The 20,390-nt window shown below is 37.3% G+C and overlaps 1 protein-coding gene across 2 annotated transcripts in view; it reads right to left on the bottom strand.

Annotated features, from left to right (window-relative positions):
* LOC103096269 (OX-2 membrane glycoprotein-like) overlaps positions 1 to 20,390 on the bottom strand; it is a 51,644-nt gene that overhangs the window by 17,049 nt on the left and 14,205 nt on the right. For both annotated transcript variants that reach the window (XM_007493666.3, XM_056793457.1), the window contains exons 4-5: positions 5,763 to 5,871; positions 2,731 to 2,820 (exon numbers count right to left, since the gene is read on the bottom strand). In XM_007493666.3, coding sequence (XP_007493728.3) covers positions 2,731 to 2,820; positions 5,763 to 5,871 — 199 coding nt within the window. The remainder of the gene's footprint in view (positions 1 to 2,730; positions 2,821 to 5,762; positions 5,872 to 20,390) is intronic.

Genomic DNA, 20,390 nt, shown 5'->3' with positions numbered 1-20,390 from the left:
AGGATGTAAAGGTATCTTGATCTAATTAAGTTTTGAGTGGAGAGCAGAACCTTTCCAGAGGCTAAGTATAGGAGGGGCAATAGGAGGCAGCAGCCTAGAACCATGTACTTCCCTCTGTGGGCAAAAACACCATTTTTCTGGTTTGGCCTGGAGCAAAAAGAGTCTTTATAAATTATTTTTTAAGCTTATTTGGCTCTAAAAGCCTCTTAGTGTAAAAAGGACCAGTTTCTTTGTTACTTTAGCACTGCTTTTCCTTACTGATCTCCCCAGGTTTTACTTCTCACTTAAGTTAATTCTAGAGACACATGGGGCTTGGAAAAAAGGAAAGTAGATTTACAGGAGCAAAAAAAAAAAAAGCTAAAACTTTGTTAATTTCAGCTTAACAATCACTCTCCCTAATAAAAAGCAACTGAGCCATGCTCATGAATTTTCTCCAGTTTTTCAGAGATTTTTATTTTTTTTTTTTTGGCTGAGAGACAGAATTCTGTTGGAGAAGAGCAGGGCTGCTTCCCCCTCCCCCTCCCCCAGGGAGTGTAAACTTTCTCCCAGGTGTGACCCTCAGTGCTAGTTTTTTTCTAAGGAACAAAGCAGCCCATTTGCTGCTGGTAAGGAAAAACAGCCAGCTTACCTATGATGAGGTAATTTTCAGCTGTTTTTTATTTAAGGAGAAAGAGAAAGAAAAAAAATGAACTCCTTTTTTCTTGCAGCTGTGCATTATAGAAGAGATTGACTTGAGATTTTTACAAAGTTAAGGAAAAGTCAAGAAAAATTTAGGGAGATTGAGGGTACTTGTCACGACCTATGTGGTCAGTCACAATGTAAGGGGTTAAAATTAAAAGGTTAAACTAAATTATTTAAGAGTATGCTCACCAGGAATTAATTGCTTAATTCCAAATGATTTTATGGTGATTTATTTATAAAATATAGAAAGAATGAAAATAAGAAAATCAGAGGGAGAATAGGGTAAGATATCTAACCTAACAAACTAAATATTTTGCTCTGGCCCCTAGCTCACAACCCAGGCAGTGCTAATTTCTCCTTAGCTAGAGGGGTTTCAGCCTTGAGCCAAGGGCCAGGAGATGAATAAAGCAAGGGCTTCAGTCACAAAGCCTCTCTCCATAGGGGAGGTCTCTCCTGAGGCTAGTCCATTCAGAAAATCCAGGAAAGAAGTCAGTCTTTTTCAATCATCCACATGGCAGTTCAAAAGGAGAGATTTAAGAACAGTCTCACCAAGTCCAAGGTCTCAGGTCCAGTAAGCAGATTTTTCACCAGACTCCAACTTGAACTCAAAACTCTGAAGAAGGAAGAACTGCCTCACAGGAAGTTGTATCTCCTTTTAAAGACTCTTCTTTGTGTCACTTCCTGTGCCTTCCTCTACTTTTACATAGACAAATTATAGTCTATAATTTTGCTTAGGACTGCCCAGGGAGCAGTCAGTGGTTTCTGATTCGTCACCCACTTTCGCACACGTGGGTCACAGACCTCCCCCACTCAAGTGTAAGTGGGGTGTATAAGCTTCTGGTGATTAAATCTAAAAATAGGCAGGAGAGAGTTAATCCCATCTTCACACTGTCCTTGCTCTAACTTCTAGTAGAAATACTGCTTCACTCACATATACCTACACATACAAAAACATACACACCAAACCAAACCAAACAAACAAACAAACAACAACAAAAAACCTAGGTAAGTGCTGAGCTTGCAATAAGGTTGAATTAGACTCTATTTTGGCCATTTTACCTTAGGAGCAGACTTGATTGATTTTTGACACTTTTTCAAACACTCCCAGGTACCTGGTCCATATTTTATGGACATGAATTTGGCAGCTGTCCCAATAGGGACAATATATAGAAACACATATATCTATGTATGTATGTATGTATAGTTATGACTCTCTCTCTATATATATATATATTTAACCATAGCAATATATACTGTACGAACAAAATATATTGTTGGGGAAAGTTTCAGAGGAAAGGCAGTAAGAATAAGGAGGACCGGGAAAGGCTTCCTCGCTGAGACTTGATGGAAACCCAGGAAGCTAGGAGGAGAGATGAGGGATAAGAGTATTTGCAGAAAATCCTTCCTAAATGGGACCCCAAATAGATCACAATTTACCAAGTGGGGTCTAACCAGGGAAGAGTATAGGAGATTATCACTTTTTGGTCCTTTTTTTTAAAACCGTTACCTTCCGTTTTAGGGTCAATACTGTGTATATCAAGGCAGAAGAGTGGTAAGGGCTAGGCAATGCAGGTTAAGGGACTTGCCCCGGGTCACACAGCCAGGTATCATAACCTCAGATAGATGTCAATTAATTTACAAATGAATCTTTGTCAGAATAATCTAGAGGGATGTTGATTTTAAAAACCAAACTCAAATACCTATTCTCAAACACTCATAATTAGTTGCTTAAATTTTGCATGATTAGATATTCTGACAGTCTAGTTACATATGTCATATGAACAATCTTGGAATAGAAGAAAGTACTGACAAATATTTTAAAATATGGCAATTCAGAGATTTTTGTTGCATTTAATCACCATGCAATAATTAGCTATGTTAGTTTAGACGAATTGCTTATTTCCTGTGGTTTTTTCTACTCTTAAAATCAAATAGTAGAAAAGAATTTATACCTTATATCTGTGAGCATTTATAATACAAATTAAGATTAAACATGATAGTACATCTGATAGTCTACATGATAATGCAGATCGTATGATGGCCAATTACCTCTTTATGTTTGGGAACGTTCCCTTTCTTCGGATCTGGGTCATGATCTTCTCTCTTCCAGAGTTGTCAACTGTGTCTATATTCTCTTTCCTAAAGATAGTTAGAGATAAAACAGTAAGAAAGTGACTATTTTCTTCCACTTTACATACATTGTTATTTTTTTCTATCAGATGTAGTAATTTTGTGGCCTCGTGAAGTATATGCTTTGGCCTTCATGAAGTCCAAATTCTTCTCCTCAATGGCATTATATGGTTCAGATGTATGGGAGCACATCCTCAGAGGTCCCCTCACTTTACAGATGAAGAAACTGAGGCCCAAGGAGGTGCAGAAAGAAAAGATGGCAGATGCATAAAAAATACAGAAATGCAGAGATTTGTTGTTGCATGTAATTGCCATGGACTAACTTGATAGATTAAATTAGGCAAATCACTTATTCCTCTTCTTGTTCACAGTCGGACACGTAATAAATGAGAGGGAGGATTTGAACCATAGTCCTCTCACTCCATAGGTACTCTTTCCAATGTATTATAGAGCCTCCCAAAGAGAATTCAAAAAAGTATATATGAAGCACCATTCCAACACTCAGAAAAAAGGTAGTCTTGGCTTGGGGATACTGCCTGGCTTTTGGAGCTAGGTCTGGTGATGATGAGTAAAGATAGATCAGCCTGCCCTTATCAAGTCCAGGTTTTCTAGTGTTTCTCCCACCCCAACTTACCAGAGCAGAAGCAGGTGGTACGAAAGAAGCAATGCTCAGCAGCTGGTATCAGGGAACACAACCCAACAGATACTATTCATCCTAAAAATCCTAGAAGGCTATCAGATACGAGCATAAAAAATCCCTGCAGAGATTAGAGGCAGCCAGGTAGTACAAGAAGCCCCCAGATGGCACAGAGGATAGAGGGCTGGGCAAGACCTGAGTTCAGATCTTAATTCAGACACTTACAAGTTGTGTGACCCTGGACAAATCACAACTTTTCTCTGCAATAATTTCCTCAACTGTATTAGCAACTTAATTTACAGGAACATAGTGAGGACAATTAAGATAGCATTTGTATAGTGCCTAGCACACAGTAGGTACTTTACAAATGCTTATTCCCTTATGTCTCTGTGAATTTGCCCAGCAAAGCCATCATCCCCAAAGGGTTGAAGGACCAGTAAGAGCAGAAGTCATTGGTACTCATGCAGCATTGGTGACATTGGGGGCCATTCCATAGGTGTGCTCTGGCTGCATCCATTCCCTCCCATGTGTGGTTCTCTCTCTTCTCCTTGATCATGTGTGTATTCTTACGGAAAGGTAACCCAAGAGTGTGGGGAAAAAATGTTCCTTTTTCTGGTTTTCCTACTGTGCCACATCATTGAAAGCCTTTGCTCTGAACCAATTGTTTCTTTCTGTTAATTAGGAAAAAGTAATTATTGGAGGCAGGAGAGCTTCTGAACAGGGGTGACTTTAAAGGGATGTGGCCCCGTGGAGTACTTAGTATTCTGGAGGTACCATTTGCAAAAGTGGATGGCTCCAGTACTATGCCTTAAATACATCTGATAATGATTAGCACAGTGTGATATTACATTAGTAGTGGCATTATCATATTCCCTTTACAATGTAATTTTGAAATCATATATATATTTTTAAACCCTTACCTTCCATCTTGGAGTCAATACTGTGTATTGGTTCCAAGGCAGAAGAGTGGTAAGGGCTAGGCAATGGGGGTCAAGTGACTTGCCCAGGGTCACACAGCTGGGAAGTGTCTGAGGCCAGATTGGAACCCAGGATTTCCCATCTCTAGGCCTGACTCTCAATCCACTGAGCTACATAACTGCCCAAATCATATCTCTTCTAAATCAAACATTTTCCTCACCTGCCAATTAGATTAATTAAAAAAAAATATGTTTGTTTTTGGCCAGTTCCTAGAAAAAACTTTGAAATATGGCTTAGAATAGAACAACCAGTAATTACCTTTTTTATATAATCCTTTTGGACCCCTCATTACAGGTGCCCAATTACCCCTGCCTGCTCTTTTCTTATCAAAACCTGCACCTGAAGGAGAGGGGCAGGGGGTGGAATATGCATGTATCAAGTACCTACTATGTGCTGAGCACTGTGCTAACATTATCTCATTTAATCCATACAACAACTCTGGGAAGTAAATGCTATTATTATCATCCCCATTTTACAGTAGAGGACACCGAGGCAGGCAGGGTTAAGTGCCTTTCCCAGGGACCCATAGCTAGGAAGTGTCTTAGGCTGAATTTTAACTCGGGTCTTCCTGACCCCAAGCCTGGTTCTCTCTCTACTACACCACTAACTACTCCTTGGAAAAAAAAAAAGATTTGAAATACATTTGTACATAAGCAATACATATAGGTGTCCCTTCTACATCACGACTCTCTCTATCGTGGTTTTGGTGTATCACAAGTTTGTATAAGTAATTAAATGGGAAATTTTGGAGGGTTTGTGGAAGTTGCAGACATGCAAAGGCCAGTAGACAACTTGGACAAAGTTTAGAAATTCATAAAATATATGTTTAATATTATATGATATCAACATATTTTATCCATTATAATCATAAATATGCATAATTTCTTTTACTCTAAATACTTCATAAAATTAAAAAAAATTAGACATCTTCTCTGGTACAAAACAGGGACAGAAAATTTTACCCAGATTTTCCAGATCCCAGCCATGTTGCACCTTTGACCCTCGTGATGTAGAATAGCTTCAGATCATACTTCTCTCAGGAGTCTGCACTGCATTTTAGTCTAGGTGTCTTTAGAAATGAAAGAGACCTTGGCAATCCCATAAACCCAACCAGACAGAGTCTTGAACCCCAGTCATATCATTCCTCACTGAGTTGTTTTTTGTTTTTTACTACAATGTATAGTTCTCCAAGGCCCAAGTTTTAGACATTAGGAAGTAGGCCAGGTAGATGTCTGATGGTTTTCTGAGGCCACTAAAGGCAGGTTTGCTCATAGGTGATGCTAGCCCCAAGTTTTATCTCCAACTTTTATTCCCATCAATTACTATTGTAACTTACTTTTTCTTTTCCTTGATTACAAACCAGATCGCCAAGCAAATCAGGATACTCAGGATTGGTACTCCTATCAGGGGGGTTCGTGACCTCCAAGGTGAGTTATTGTAGATCACTAGTAAAAACACAAACCATAAATGCTGCATATTAATTACCTTAATTCCCAATATAAAAAGCCCATTTGGTTGTTTTTACTATGCTTAGCTTTATGGTCTGTTTTCATCAATCAAAAGGAAGACTTAGCAATACCTTTCACCTGGATCCAATTTTGGTCTGCTTTGGGGTATTTATTCTGCAACACAATTTAAGAATTAAAGGAAATCTTAATAATTTCACTTTAAGAAAAACTTTTACAGAGGGCTGCTTTCAAGGGAAAACATGTCCCTTGTCCAGTTCTTAGACTATAACAGGCACATCCTAGGAGTTTAATAAATGTTTAATGATGGGAAAAATAATAATAATTTCACTTCAAGGCAGAATCCAGTGTTGTATGGCCTTGCTATGTGATTTCAGAGTGTAAGGCTTGTTGTTATTCAATCATTTCATACATGTTTGACTCTTTATGACCCCTTTTGGGGTCTTCTTTGCAAAGATACTGAAGTGGTTTTCCAGTTTCTTCTCCAGCTAATTTTACAGATAAGGAAACGGAGGTAAACAGAGTAAAGTGGCTTGCTCAGGGTCACACAGCTAATAGCTGAGGCCAGATTTGAAATCAGGTCTTCCTGAATCCAAGTCCACTCTATCTACTGCACCACCTAGTTGTCTCAAAGTAGACTGTCTTTTATATACATACATACATACATACATACATAAAATACATATATATATGGAGAGCACATTATCCTCTGAACTTCCCATCTCTCAAAGAAGTTGTTTTTTGTTCATTTTATTGAGCAAGAAGTTCATTTAAACAAGATCTTTGATGTAAAAGGAAAACTATCTAGGATCAATTTCTTGATAGTAATTTCACTTCATGTAAGAGTTATATACAAAATAGTTATAAAATCATCCTTGGTTTTGCTATGATAAAAGAAGAACATTGAAATTATCTAATCAAAGAAGGTTTGCAAGGATTTGTGTATGTGTGGTATGTATTTATTGTTGTTAAACCATGAGAACAAAATAATATAATATAATCATAAAATAACATAAAGATAAAAGTTGAATGAGCATGCCATTAATGGAGAAAAAGGATATTTTCATAGAACCAGTTTGGTTTTGTCCCTCCCCATCTCCATTGGATGTTAATCAAAACATAATAGAAATGGGAGCTGCTCCATAACTCGATGGATAGGAAGCCAGGCCTAGAGATAAGAGGTCCTGGGTTCAAATATGTCCTCAGACTTCCTAGCTGTGTGACCCTGGGCAAGTCACTTAACCCCTTTGCCTAGCCCTTACTCATCTTTTGCCTAGGAACCAATACACAATATTAACTCTAAGAGAGAAGATAATGTTTAAAAAACACACACAATAGAAGTTTCTTACTTCTCCTGACACTGCCACCACTCTGGTGTGGGCCCTCATCACTTCCTTTCTGGACTTTGGATATAATCTGCTGGTGGGTCTTCCTGTGTAAAGTCTCACTCCACTCCAATTTATCCTCCATTCGGGTTCTTGCTGAAGAACAAGACTGACTTTTCATGATCTTAGTCTAATAAATTCCAATGGTTCCCTGTTACCTCTCGGATCAAATAGGAAATCCTCTGTATTTAAAACCCTCCACAACATTATTCCTTCCTATTTTTTTTGTCTGCTCCATGTAATCTATGATTTAACAACAGTTTTTTTTTGGTTATTCTTCACACAGGATGCTCCTGTCTTTTCACTGGCTATGCCTGGAAGCTCTCCTTCCTTGCCTCCTACTCTTGGTTTCACTACCTTCCTTCAAGACTCAGCTCCAATTCCACTTTGTCCTGGAGGCTGTAAACCTCAAAATTCCTTAGACTTATAAATGTTGGAAATTTCACCATTGGGATATTTCATACTTGGAAAATTTCTTACTGATAGTCTATTGGAATGGGAACCCCATTGGCATGGGAGGTTCTTTCTCTTCCCTTCTTAAGATTACTTTAGGACAGAGACCCTTTGCTGAACAATGGAAAGGACTGTGACCTATGCTTAAGCATAGAACAGGAATTTCTTTGAGTCTTGATTGATTTTAGAATTGATACAATGGAGATACTTGGAATAAATCTCCACCCTATTCAGTCCTAATAGGATTGAGTAAGGGCTGCAGCCTAGATCAAAATTTAATTATTCCAATCTCTACCATACTCAAGTTAACAGGATTTAGAAAGGGCTGTAACAAAGAAGTAAAGATTTAATCATTTGAAAAATATGACCTTCAACAGACATGTGCAAAAGCCAGAAACCTCTGGGCGGTCCTGGGTTAAGCGAGAGCCTCCATTGACAGGGAAATTGATGAAGAGTGATTGGTAGATGTGAGGACTGAGGGGAGGCAACTTGGATGGTGTCCTTAAAGATAGGAGGGGCTGGAGACTGGGGGGGGGGGTTGAGTTTTGAGCGGTGTGGTTCCTGGGCTCGGAGGAAGCTTGCTCTGAAGGAAGCTGAAGGTGGGGGCCTCTGAGACTGTTTCTCCATTTTGGACATGTGAGTAATAGGGACTGATCTCTTTTCTTTGCCCCAGCTATCTAAGGGCTTGGGCCTTTTGGCCCAGCCTAAACAGAAGGGGTATTTAAGCCCTATTCCCTTCTCTCCCCTTTCTCTCTCTATATATATCTCTAATTCCTTTCTTGCTCCTATTGTAATTAAACTCCAAAAAAGGCTGACGGCTGACTTGAGTTTTTCATTTAGGAATTACATAGCTGATTCCTTGGCGACCTTAAATTAATATATATCAGTCTTTTAAAGTGATTCCCTTGTAACATTGTGGCTGACCACACGGGAGTCTAAAGAATCCTCTCAATAAAACTTTTTCCTTGCCTTTTTACTATACTGTTTCACCACTTAGTCCTTTTTTTTTAACAAAAAACTTGGCTTAAAGACACAGCTGCTAGAACACGTGAGTATAAAAAACTTTTTCTCTTTTCTCCTTAAGTTAAATTGGAATCAGCAGTTTTTTTCTTTTTCTTCCCTTTAATCTTAAGGGACAGCTGGGTAGCTCAGCGGATTGAGAGCCAGGCCTAGAGACAGAAGGTCCTGGGTTCAAATCGGACCTCAGATACTTCCCAGCTGTGTGACTCTGATAGACAGAAAACAGCTGTTTTAAATCTCAGCAACAGGACTCTAAAGTCCTGGCTGGAGGAACTGTTTCTAAATATCCTTTCCCTTAAGGAACAACTTCCTGGATTAGAAAAAAAAAAACCCTGTGGAAAGTTTGTTGCTTTGCCCTGCTCCCCACGTGTTTTGTGAAATTACAAAATATACATATAAAAATGAGTACTACATTCTTTGACAATTATATGGCAGCTGAAGAAGTAGGGGCATTGAGGAATGAAGGATACCTCCAAATTTTTATATTAATAGGTACTGTCATTTTTGTACTCCTCAATACTATATTTAGAGATGAAAAAATAAAAAATATTGAGGATAAAATAAAACAAAATGAGGATAAAATAAAACAAAATGAGGATAAAATAAAACAAAATGAGGATAAAATAAAACAAAATGAGGATAAAATAGAAAATATTGAGGATAAAATAGAAAATGTTGAGGATAAAATAGAAAAAAATGAGGATAAAATAGAAAATATTGAGAATAAAATAGAGAATATTGAGGATAAAATAGAAAAAATTGAGGATAAAATAGAAAAAATTGAGGATACAATAGAAAAAATTGAGGATAAAATAGGAAATATTGAGAATAAAATAGAAAAACTTGAGGATAAAATAGGAAATATTGAGAATAAAATAGGAAATATTGAGGATAAAATGGGAGATATGGAAGATAAAATAGGAAAAATTGAGGATAAAATGCAAGCCCAATTAGAAGATCTAAAATGTTTCTTACAGGATCAATGGACAAACACCCACTCTACCAGAAACAGACCTGTTTCTGAACCTTTGAATGAGGAAATTTCCTTCCCTGAAATAGAGATGGAAAACACCTTCCCTATAGCCCAGTTAACAGACTGCTTCTCTCGTGTAGTGCAAATCTTGTCTGAATTTAATCCCCAAAACCCTTCCCCTGCAATCCCACCTTCTCATGTTCCTTCTCCTACAGAAAACCAAATTCCAATGCAAGGGAGATCTTGTCCTCCTAGAGAAACCTGTCCTTGTCAAACTGACCCACAGGTGCAAAATTCAACTAGAGGCCTGTTTCCTCTAAGAGAAGTACCTGAAATAGGACGAAATGGGGATGTGGTGACTTTAAGACATAGGATACCGTTTACTCCCCAAGAAATAAATGAATTTACACGAAATATCCCCACATATGAACAAGATCCTTTTCTAGTAACAAAAAAGATGGGAGACATATTTTTTCAGTATAATCCGTCTTACAAGGACGTTGAGGGCTTACTACAGGCTTTTTTAAGTGAACGTGAAAAAAATAAAATAATTGCTCATGTCAACAAAACCCGGGGGTGTAATGCAGCACATTGGCCATCTCAGGATCCCGAATGGGACTATAATAATCCTGAGGACTATCTACAACTATACCGTTGTAGAGAGGCCATCCTCACGGCCATGAAGGAATGTGCGGACAGTACAGATAAGTGGATGGAACTGGAAAAAATTAAGCAAAAGGAAAACGAAACACCCTCCAGATTTATGGACAGAATTATCGAGTTTGGGGACAGATACTTAGATTGGGACTTAAATAAAGAGAATAGTTTAAGACAAGTTAGAAGAATCTTTGTAAACAATTCTTGCAAAGTAATTAAAAATTATTTTAAAACACAATGCCCAAGATGGTCAGATATGGACCTTGAAGAATTGCGAAAAACAGCTATATATGTTTTTAAGGGAAACGAAGAAAAGGAGAAAGAGAATAATGATGACATGGAGGAAAAGAAGAAAAAAATGAGATGTGTAATAGATAGGATAACTAAATTAGAAAGTGGGCATGATAATGAACCAACGACAATTGCCCCTCTCCAGAAATCCAATTATCAATCCATTACTTGACACTTCTGTGAGAAGAAGGGCCACAAAATGATGGAATGTAGAACCTTTCTTAAGATGTTTGGAAGGAATACACAGTTTAATAATGGTTTTAGAAATAATAACTATAGAAATTATGATAATGGTTATAGAAACCAGAATTTTAGAAATTATAATAATGACTATGGAAATAACTATAATGAATATAGAAATAAGAACTTTAGAAACCAGAATTATAGAAATAGGAATTGGGAACTTAATGACAATGCTCAAATTGAAGAAAATTTTAATGATAATACTCAACAATATATGAGAAATGGCGCTCGTCCAAAAAATACTCGAGGTGCTAATGACCCTCAGAGAGGTGCCCTTCAGGAGGGTGCCCAGGGAACTTCCTAGTATAATAAAGATGATTCTTCTTAGATTGTATTGATTTTGTTGATATTAATTAACCTTTTTCAGTTTTTTTTTTCTCCTCTCCAAATAGTAGGAAAGATGAATAAAGAACTTAAGACTATGATTGGCAAATTATGCACTGAGACCCATTTAAAATGGCCTGAAATTCTCCCTCTGGCCCTATTTTATCTTAGAAGCAGGCCTAGAGGAGACTTACATATTTCACCATTTGAGATGCTTTTTGGACATCCGCCTATACAGGCTAAGCCTTTCTCCCCGGCTTATACATCGCTATTAGGGGGAGATATTACTATTGCTTCCTATATACAGGAGTTACAGCACAAACTATGTGAACTTCATGAATCCGGAGCTGCAGTACAAGCTGGACCATTAGACTTTTCTCTGCATGACCTGAACCCAGGAGATAAAGTTTATATCAAGAATTTCAAGCGAACTGGAGCAACTGAACCTTCCTGGGAAGGACCATTCCAAATATTATTAACTACTCCAACATCTATAAAGATTGGAGAAAGAGACTCTTGGATTCACTGCTCACATGTGAAGAAAGCATCTTCTGCTGAGACTGATTAACTCTATCTTATCATATGAATTGTGACTCTATCTTATCATATGAATTGGAGATAATAATCCATAGACAAATGGATGCTGTTTTTTTTTTTCAAGAATATATTGAATTACTGATTTTTTTCTTATTTTTTCTTATTTCTTTTCTTTTATTTTTTATCAGAATATTTGATTTTTTTCTCATTTTTTGTACTGAAGGTACACATAATTAATACTAATATTATTTTTCCCTGCAGTAATACAAGTTAATATATATACTCTTGCTATAATATCAATAAGTGCCTAAAAGCTTTAAACTATGGGAACCTGCCATTTATTGATAAAATATTATAGGACTGTGATTAATGTTTGTGTCTGATTCCAGGAAAAGGGATAAAAACAAGGAGCACAGACTAAACCTGAATAGTGCCAATAGAGCACACAAGAAATATTAAAGTGAGACTCAAGGTTGCGACGCTTAACTTATGTTTAAGTCGTAGGACTTCCTTGTATCTACACTCCTTTTGAAGTACTCAAACAAGTACAAAGCTTGACTATCATGCTGGCTCCCTATATCTCTGAAGGAAAAAAATCAGACAAGGGAATGACATTTCCCCATCAAAATAGAATTCTAATTCTTTCCTTCTTATATTATGGCAACTTCCTGTAGTCTTGGCTACAAATGGCTAAGTGAAATATTACTGTATTCTGTCCTACATACTTGTGGGATAGAAATTACTTTAAACTGGACCTATACAAGGCCTATTTTGAATTTTTCTTATGTTTTTGATTATTTTTCTATTCTTTTGATAATTGACACATATACCCCCATAACTGAACATTGCATTCTGAGCTAAACTTGATATGTCTTTTTAAATACTTACTTCAGGGGGGATTGTATTTTAATTTAAAATCTAAGAATTTTTGAATTTTTTTGTTTGAGATTGTATTTTTATAAAAATCCAAGACTTTTGTTTAAGATTTTACTGTTATAAAAAATTTTCAAAGATTTTGATTTTGTTCGAGAAAAGATCTTCAAGAAAGAAGCTTGAAACTTTTATATCCAGAGAATGAACTGTTGCAGAAAGATGCCAAAAACCTACACTTCATCAAGAAGATCAAGAATGAACCTTGGATGTGATTGATTGGACTGAACTTTTGATTGAACATTTATTGTAACATTTATGCCAAAAGGGACTGCCCCTAATTTGGCTTTCTGTCAATGCGCCTAGCAAACATTGGTTTTGCTTTCTTTTCTTTTCTATTTCCTCTCTCACTATTCTAATTTCTCCTAGAAAATTGAATATTGTGTATATCTTTAGTTAGAAGTGAATTTAGAACTACAAAATGATTATGTTAAATGATCAATGGGGAGACTGGTCTCCCAATGATCATCAGGGGGGATTGTAAACCTCAAAATTCCTTAGACTTATAAATGTTGGAAATTTCACCATTGGGATATTTCATACTTGGAAAATTTCTTACTGATAGTCTATTGGAATGGGAACCCCATTGGCATGGGAGGTTCTTTCTCTTCCCTTCTTAAGATTACTTTAGGACAGAGACCCTTTGCTGAACAATGGAAAGGACTTTGACCTATGCTTAAGCATAGAACAGGAATTTCTTTGAGTCTTGATTGATTTTAGAATTGATACAATGGAGATACTTGGAATAAATCTCCACCCTATTCAGTCCTAATAGGATTGAGTAAGGGCTGCAGCCTAGATCAAAATTTAATTATTCCAATCTCTACCATACTCAAGTTAACAGGATTTAGAAAGGGCTGTAACAAAGAAGTAAAGATTTAATCATTTGAAAAATATGACCTTCAACAGACATGTGCAAAAGCCAGAAACCTCTGGGCGGTCCTGGGTTAAGCGAGAGCCTCCATTGACAGGGAAATTGATGAAGAGTGATTGGTAGATGTGAGGACTGAGGGGAGGCAACTTGGATGGTGTCCTTAAAGATAGGAGGGGCTGGAGACTGGGGGGGGGGGGTTGAGTTTTGAGCGGTGTGGTTCCTGGGCTCGGAGGAAGCTTGCTCTGAAGGAAGCTGAAGGTGGGGGCCTCTGAGACTGTTTCTCCATTTTGGACATGTGAGTAATAGGGACTGATCTCTTTTCTTTGCCCCAGCTATCTAAGGGCTTGGGCCTTTTGGCCCAGCCTAAACAGAAGGGGTATTTAAGCCCTATTCCCTTCTCTCCCCTTTCTCTCTCTATATATATCTCTAATTCCTTTCTTGCTCCTATTGTAATTAAACTCCAAAAAAGGCTGACGGCTGACTTGAGTTTTTCATTTAGGAATTACATAGCTGATTCCTTGGCGACCTTAAATTAATATATATCAGTCTTTTAAAGTGATTCCCTTGTAACAAGGCTCTTTTCCAGGCTCTTCCCTGCCCCTTTCCTGAGTGACAAGCCTCTGAGATGACACTCCATTCATTCTATATGTCATCTAGGAGCTTGGTAGTTGGCACATTATCTCCTCCATCTGAATGTCATTGCTTGAGGTGAGGACCATAGTTTTTCCTTTTTATAGCCCCAGGGCTCATGAGAGTGCTTCACATATCATAATTGCTTTGTAAATACTTCTTGATTGAATGACTGGCATCCATTAAAGGGAAAATTTTGCTCAGGGTCAGATTTAATTCCTTTCTTGAAGCAGAGAAGCATCGTGGGTAATGCAAAAATCATGAGAATTTCACCTTTTAATGTAATCAGAGAAACACACTTACTCAGACATTGGGCTCGTATAGAGTTATAGCTGAAAAGATCCTTGGGAGTTATTGAATCCAATCTGCTCATTTTACAATTCAGAAAACTGAGGCATAGAGAAGGAGAATGGTCTCTATGCTTTAACATAGTAGAGGCCTGACAACAGCTATTTGACTCTAAATCTGGGACTTGATTATTCATTATATCATGGCAACTCTCCTACTTGATAGGCTAAATGAAAGTATTCATACTTCTTATATAAATCAGACCCATTTCTTTGCTTCACATCATGGTCACCATCTTAAGCCACAACATACCCATTTAGCTCAGTCTTGTAATTTTGTTGTTCAATTATTTTTTTAGTCATGTCTGATTCTTCATGATCCCTTTTGGGGTTTTCTTGACAAAAATACTTCCATTTCTTTTCCAGTTCATTTTTACAGATGAGGAAACTGAGGAAGACATGGTTTAGAGTTTGGCCCAGGGTCACAGAGCTAGTTTGAGGATAGATCTGAATTCAGGAAGATACGTCTTCCTGACTTTAGGCTTGATACTCTATCCATTGTGCCACCCGAATGCCTGCCTTGTACATAGTAGATACTTAATACTGTGTAATTAGAATTTTGTACCCCTGAACTATGATTCCTATCACCCCACTTTCCTCCTGTTGTTACATGCAGATGTAGGCAGGATATAAATTCTGTGTAGTTCTGCCTATCACCCTCTTCTCTTCCTGACGCAGCTTTGGTAGAGCAGTTCTTTTAAACAGGCAAGGAGAGCCTGGGCATGTGTTTTATTTTTTTATATAATTACCTTTTTATTTCTTTATTTCAAATGAATATTAATTCATCTTATAAAAATAATACTTGGAGTATCAAATATTAATTTTTAATTTTACATTTATGGCAACCAGTGAAGTTGGAAAAAGAATTCTCAAAATCTTTTTAAGAAAGCCTTTAAGTAAAAATAATAGAAAGTAGATACAATTTACAGAGCTGTATTCCTGACACTTCTACTGTGTGTTTTTTGTTTGTTTGTTTGTTTGTTTTTCATGAGCCTCCCACCTGCTTTCACTTGAGTGGCTTTTCTGGGAGCTCTTGGGGGAGAGGGATAAGCCACTTTTCTCACCCATTTGCCTGTGCCCATCTGCTTTAACCTAAGCCACTGCTGCTGCTTACTCCTGGGGATTCAACCTGGGTTGTCCCTGCCCAGCCTGTAGCCTCCTTTTGTCTGTGACCAGACCCCCTGGTGTGTGTCTGTGCTACATCTTTTCAACACCCAAGTTGGGAGTTCTTAAGAGGAGGGTGAAGTATAAATCCCCTTTCCCCCCACCCCACCATGGGTTTTCAAGCCTGCACTAACTGCTTTTCAGCAGGGGAACAAATCCACCCTAACCCCAGTTTGGCTAACCCAAGAAGACTTCCATGTTCCTGCCTGTGGGGGAGGGGATTGAGGTAGCACATGACTCTTGGAGTTTTTACTTCTAGTGGGGAGGGGAAGGAAGATTGTTCTTCCTAACTCCTAGATGGTGCATACCAAGGTAGTGCACCTAAGGACAGGAAGTAGAGATTGCAAGCATGACCCAGTTTCCTGCCTATCTCAAGCAGTTTCTGTTTCTGGAGAGCCTTACTGAGCTCACGCAGCTCCCAGTTTTAGGATGTCTTTTCTTTCTACCTTTCCTTGCTTCATTAGTCCATGCAATTAGTTTGGGTAATCCTGTGATTCAGAGAGGATATTCATATCCCTATACCTCCTTGTCATTTTGGCTTGCCCAGTCTCTGCAACACACCCAATATGGGATTTGTCCACATTATGCTCAGTGGGGGTCTCAGGAACCCCAGAAGTGTAACCAAAGGAACCCAAATGGATGATGATACTGAGGAGGGGAAGGAACCTTAAAGATTCTGGAGGTAAATTTTAAGCCTTTTTAGACCCCATTGTCTTATTGATGTTAACTTTTTCAGTTTTGTTAGCCTCCAAAATAGTGAACAAGTCTTTATTGGAATTGGAGAACTCTTGAATTTAGTACCTGTATTCTGTCACACATATTGTATTTCCTAATTGTTTGTTTTAAGATTTAGTTTTGTTTTTTAAGTTCATATAGTAATCTAATGTAATATCTTCTATTACACTAAATTATTTATATTACTGTGTTTGGCCATTAACTATATGTTCTGTTGCATTGTCTTTATTTGTACCTCCTCACATGATGGTGTTAGAGAAAATACTATTGTAAAAGTCCATAAACAACTTGTACAAATTCTTTTTCAGTGGCAAAACCATAGGTACTTATGGTTGCCAGGTTTGTCACCAGATCCATCAAGGTCACATGTTGCCTTAACAGCTTTTGTTCCTTTTTGCCTTTGTTAATTGCCACATAGATGATGATGGAGTGATTCCATCAAACTGGTTACAACCTGTATACAACCTTTGGAGAATTTAATGAGCTAAATATTTTCATTTATTTTAAAGGTCTTCAGAAGTGATTTTTAGATATCTAGTAACAACACCACCTCTGACTGATCATTTGCCTGCCTTTGAGTTGTTTGTAACAAGAGGTAAGAGCCCAGTTGTAGTTGAAGTAAAATGCAATAGCACTATTGTATTTCCCCACTTCCACATTTATTAAAAATGTAATGGATGAGACATCTGAAGTGATTTTCACTATTTAGTCCTCAGCTCCAATTTAAATGGGTGGGACATATTGGAGAAAGTCCTTTTACACTGTTACAGTCTCATACCATGGGGAGGGAGGTTTCCCAAAATGGGCTTAGTTACCTCATAATGGGTTATAATCTCATCTGGGAGTTGGGAAGGATTTTTCTGGGAAGCCAAGTAGTTTCTGAATTGGTTTTTTTATTTGTAACTCTTGACCTTACTCTACCCTTCCACCAGAATGATCTAAATTCTTGGTGAAATTTTACACCCAAAAGGTTTTCATCAACAGTACAGAGGTTTGTGTTTTATTCTGGGCTCTTCTGCCACATTTTAGAATGATGGCAGTAATAGACTTTGTTAAAAATATCTCAGCCAAGGTTGAAAGATTGGCTCCATCTGTAGAACTTGCGACATGTATCTACGAGCTTCAAGGTTTTTTGTCTTATTTTTAATGCCACACAGCAACTCATGTGAATCCTGTATGATAGTGGGTTTATTTGCTTTTGTCATTAACTGGGCTATTGTGATTTTGTGGAATTTTGGTACTTCTTTGAATGTTTCTTAACTGTTGTACTACTGTTTTGTAAAGCTATTAATTGGTGAAAATCATTTGCACTCCCACTGTGACTCATGGCCAAGTTAAAAAAAGGAAATGAATCTCATTGGTGGGTGAGAAACCTTTGCATTCTATATCTCCTTGGCTGACACAGTGTGTCATTGAATGTGAATTATATATTTTTGATTTTAAAAAAAAAAACATATTATTTTTCTCCAGTGTACATGCAATGAAGTATTTGAGTTTTCTTTTTTCTCTCATTTTTGTACTCAATGCACTTATTACTAGTATTAACATTTTTTTTTAAATTTTGTACTAGGATAAGTTTAAAATGTTTATTAGCTCTAATATCAATGTGTACCCAAAAACTTTAGATTATGTAAACAGTGCCATTAATTGTTTTAAAAAATTTGGGACTTTTCTTAATGATTGTGTCTGATTCCAGGAGAAGGTATCACAAAAAGAGCCATTGTACAGGGTCAAAGGAGCACAAAGTTAACCTGCATAGTGCCAATAGAGTGTGCTCAGTCACAGAGACCAACAATCCTGGTGGAATTGATGAGATTCTATGCCAAGACATGGGACCTGAAGTTGTTTGGGGTTTGAGGTTGCAGCTGTCTGACAAACATAAGACCCAGGGCTTCCCTGTGCCACATTCTACTAAGTACCTCATTTTGGATGCCACCCTGGCTCCCCTATCCCTGAGGGTAAAGATACAATCAGACCAGGGGATGCTATTTCCCATTTGCTGCTGAAATCTAGTCCCTTTTCTTTCTTCATAGTGTGGTATTTTCTGTATTCCTGGCTACTGATTGGGTAAGTGCATAATTGCTACTACAGGCTTGTGGGACATAAATCACTTTAATTGGGCCCTGATTCAAGGACCTGTTATAGGTTTATTTTTCCTTATTTAGAATTTTTACACATAAGATTTTGATATTTTATATTTTATCAGAAGTTATTTTTCTGTTATTTGCTTTTTTTGATGTTTTTGATTTCCTTTGATAATTGATTCATATACATCATAATTCAGCCATGTGTCCCTGTGTGATCTCTGTGTTTGTCAACATCCTCCTCAGGAGGGATTGTATTATTATCCTATAATGTAAAGTTTAAATTCTTTTGAGTGTAATTTTAGAATAAGAAATTTGCTACCTCCCTGAATCCAGAAAGTGAACTGTTTGTAGAAGACACCATGGAGATGCCTGCAGAGAGCACACACTCCACCAAAAGATCCAGAGTAAACTTTGGGATGTGGGCATTTCAACTCTTGGGGGGGGGGTTATTGCATTTATTTTGAATGTATACTCTTATGCCAAAGGAGACTGCCCGCAAATTGGCTTTTTCTCAATGTAGCAATCATTGGTTCTGTTCTTTTTCTTTTTTATTTCCCTCTTATACCCAAATTATTGTAATTTCCCCTTAGAAATGCAACATTGTATGTACCTCTAGTTAAAGTTATAAGTTGTTTATGTATACATGATCCATTAGGGAGACTAGTCTCCCAAATTATCCCAGGGGAATTTTTGTAATTAGAATTTTATACCCTTGAACTATGATTCCCAGCACCCCACTCTCCTTCTGTTGTTATATGCTGATGTAAGCAGGATATAAATTCTATGCAGTTCCACCTCTCGCCCTCTTCTCTTTCTGAAGAGGGTTTGGTGGAGTAGTTCTTTTAAGCAGTCACAGAGAGCTTGGGTACATGGTTTTATTTTGTAAGATAATTACCTTTTTATTCCTTTACTTCAAGTGATTAATAAATTTTATAAAAATAATACTTGGAGTATTGGATATTAATTTTTAATCTTATAATACTTAGCAACTGACTAAATTATAGCAGATACTCTTAAGATAAGGGTAAGCAGCATCTTAGATTAATTTCACCTCCTCCTTCAGTACTTAGCACAGTGCTTGGAACATAGTAGGAGTTAAATACATGTTTATTCCCTCTCTCCTTTCCTCTTTCCCATCTCAAACTTTTTTAGAGATATTCTAGAGTGATAAGCAATAACTTTCCAACTCAGGTTGGCTTGTTCTTCTCAGGTTAAGAAGAAAAGAAAAGAGTTTGTGTAAATGGTCATGTTGCCATCGAATAGTTTAACAAACTATGTTATCATTTTCCGTCTCTGATATACAGTTAAAATGAAGTAAAACACTTTCCTATCTGCCACGATTCATTTTGTATTGCTATGTTTTTCTTAATGGTGTAAGATTTACCTTTTCTAATCTCAAAAATTTGTTTTTATTTTGTTTTGAGACTGTCTTTTTGTTTAGAGCAGGCTGAAAGTGTGGCAGTCATTTATAGAACCAATTCCATTGCTGGTCAGTAGTGAATCTTTGATGGGCTCCATTTCCAACTAGGGTAGCTTGACTCCTTTTTAGGCATCTTGGTGGACCCCTGTTCCCAGGGAATCATCATATTGCTATTCACTCATTTTTGGCTGTCTGATTCTTCTTAACTCCTTTTGAGAATTTAGTTTGAGATCTTCTTCTCCAGCTCATTTACAAATGAAGAAACTGAAGGAAATAGGGGTGAGTGACTTATCCAAGGTCATATAGCTAGTAAATCTATGAGGTAGGATTTGAATTTAAGTATTCCTGACCTCAGGTCGAATACTCTACCCATTGAATCACCTAGCTGCCCTGATTGTCATATAGGTGCTAATATAGTATAGATATCT

This window comes from Monodelphis domestica, chromosome 4 (genome assembly GCF_027887165.1).
Source record: "Monodelphis domestica isolate mMonDom1 chromosome 4, mMonDom1.pri, whole genome shotgun sequence".
In the NCBI taxonomy this organism is placed as follows: domain Eukaryota; kingdom Metazoa; phylum Chordata; class Mammalia; order Didelphimorphia; family Didelphidae; genus Monodelphis; species Monodelphis domestica.
The sequence above is the reverse complement of the archived record's forward strand: the minus strand, read 5'-3'. Positions and strand labels throughout refer to the sequence as shown.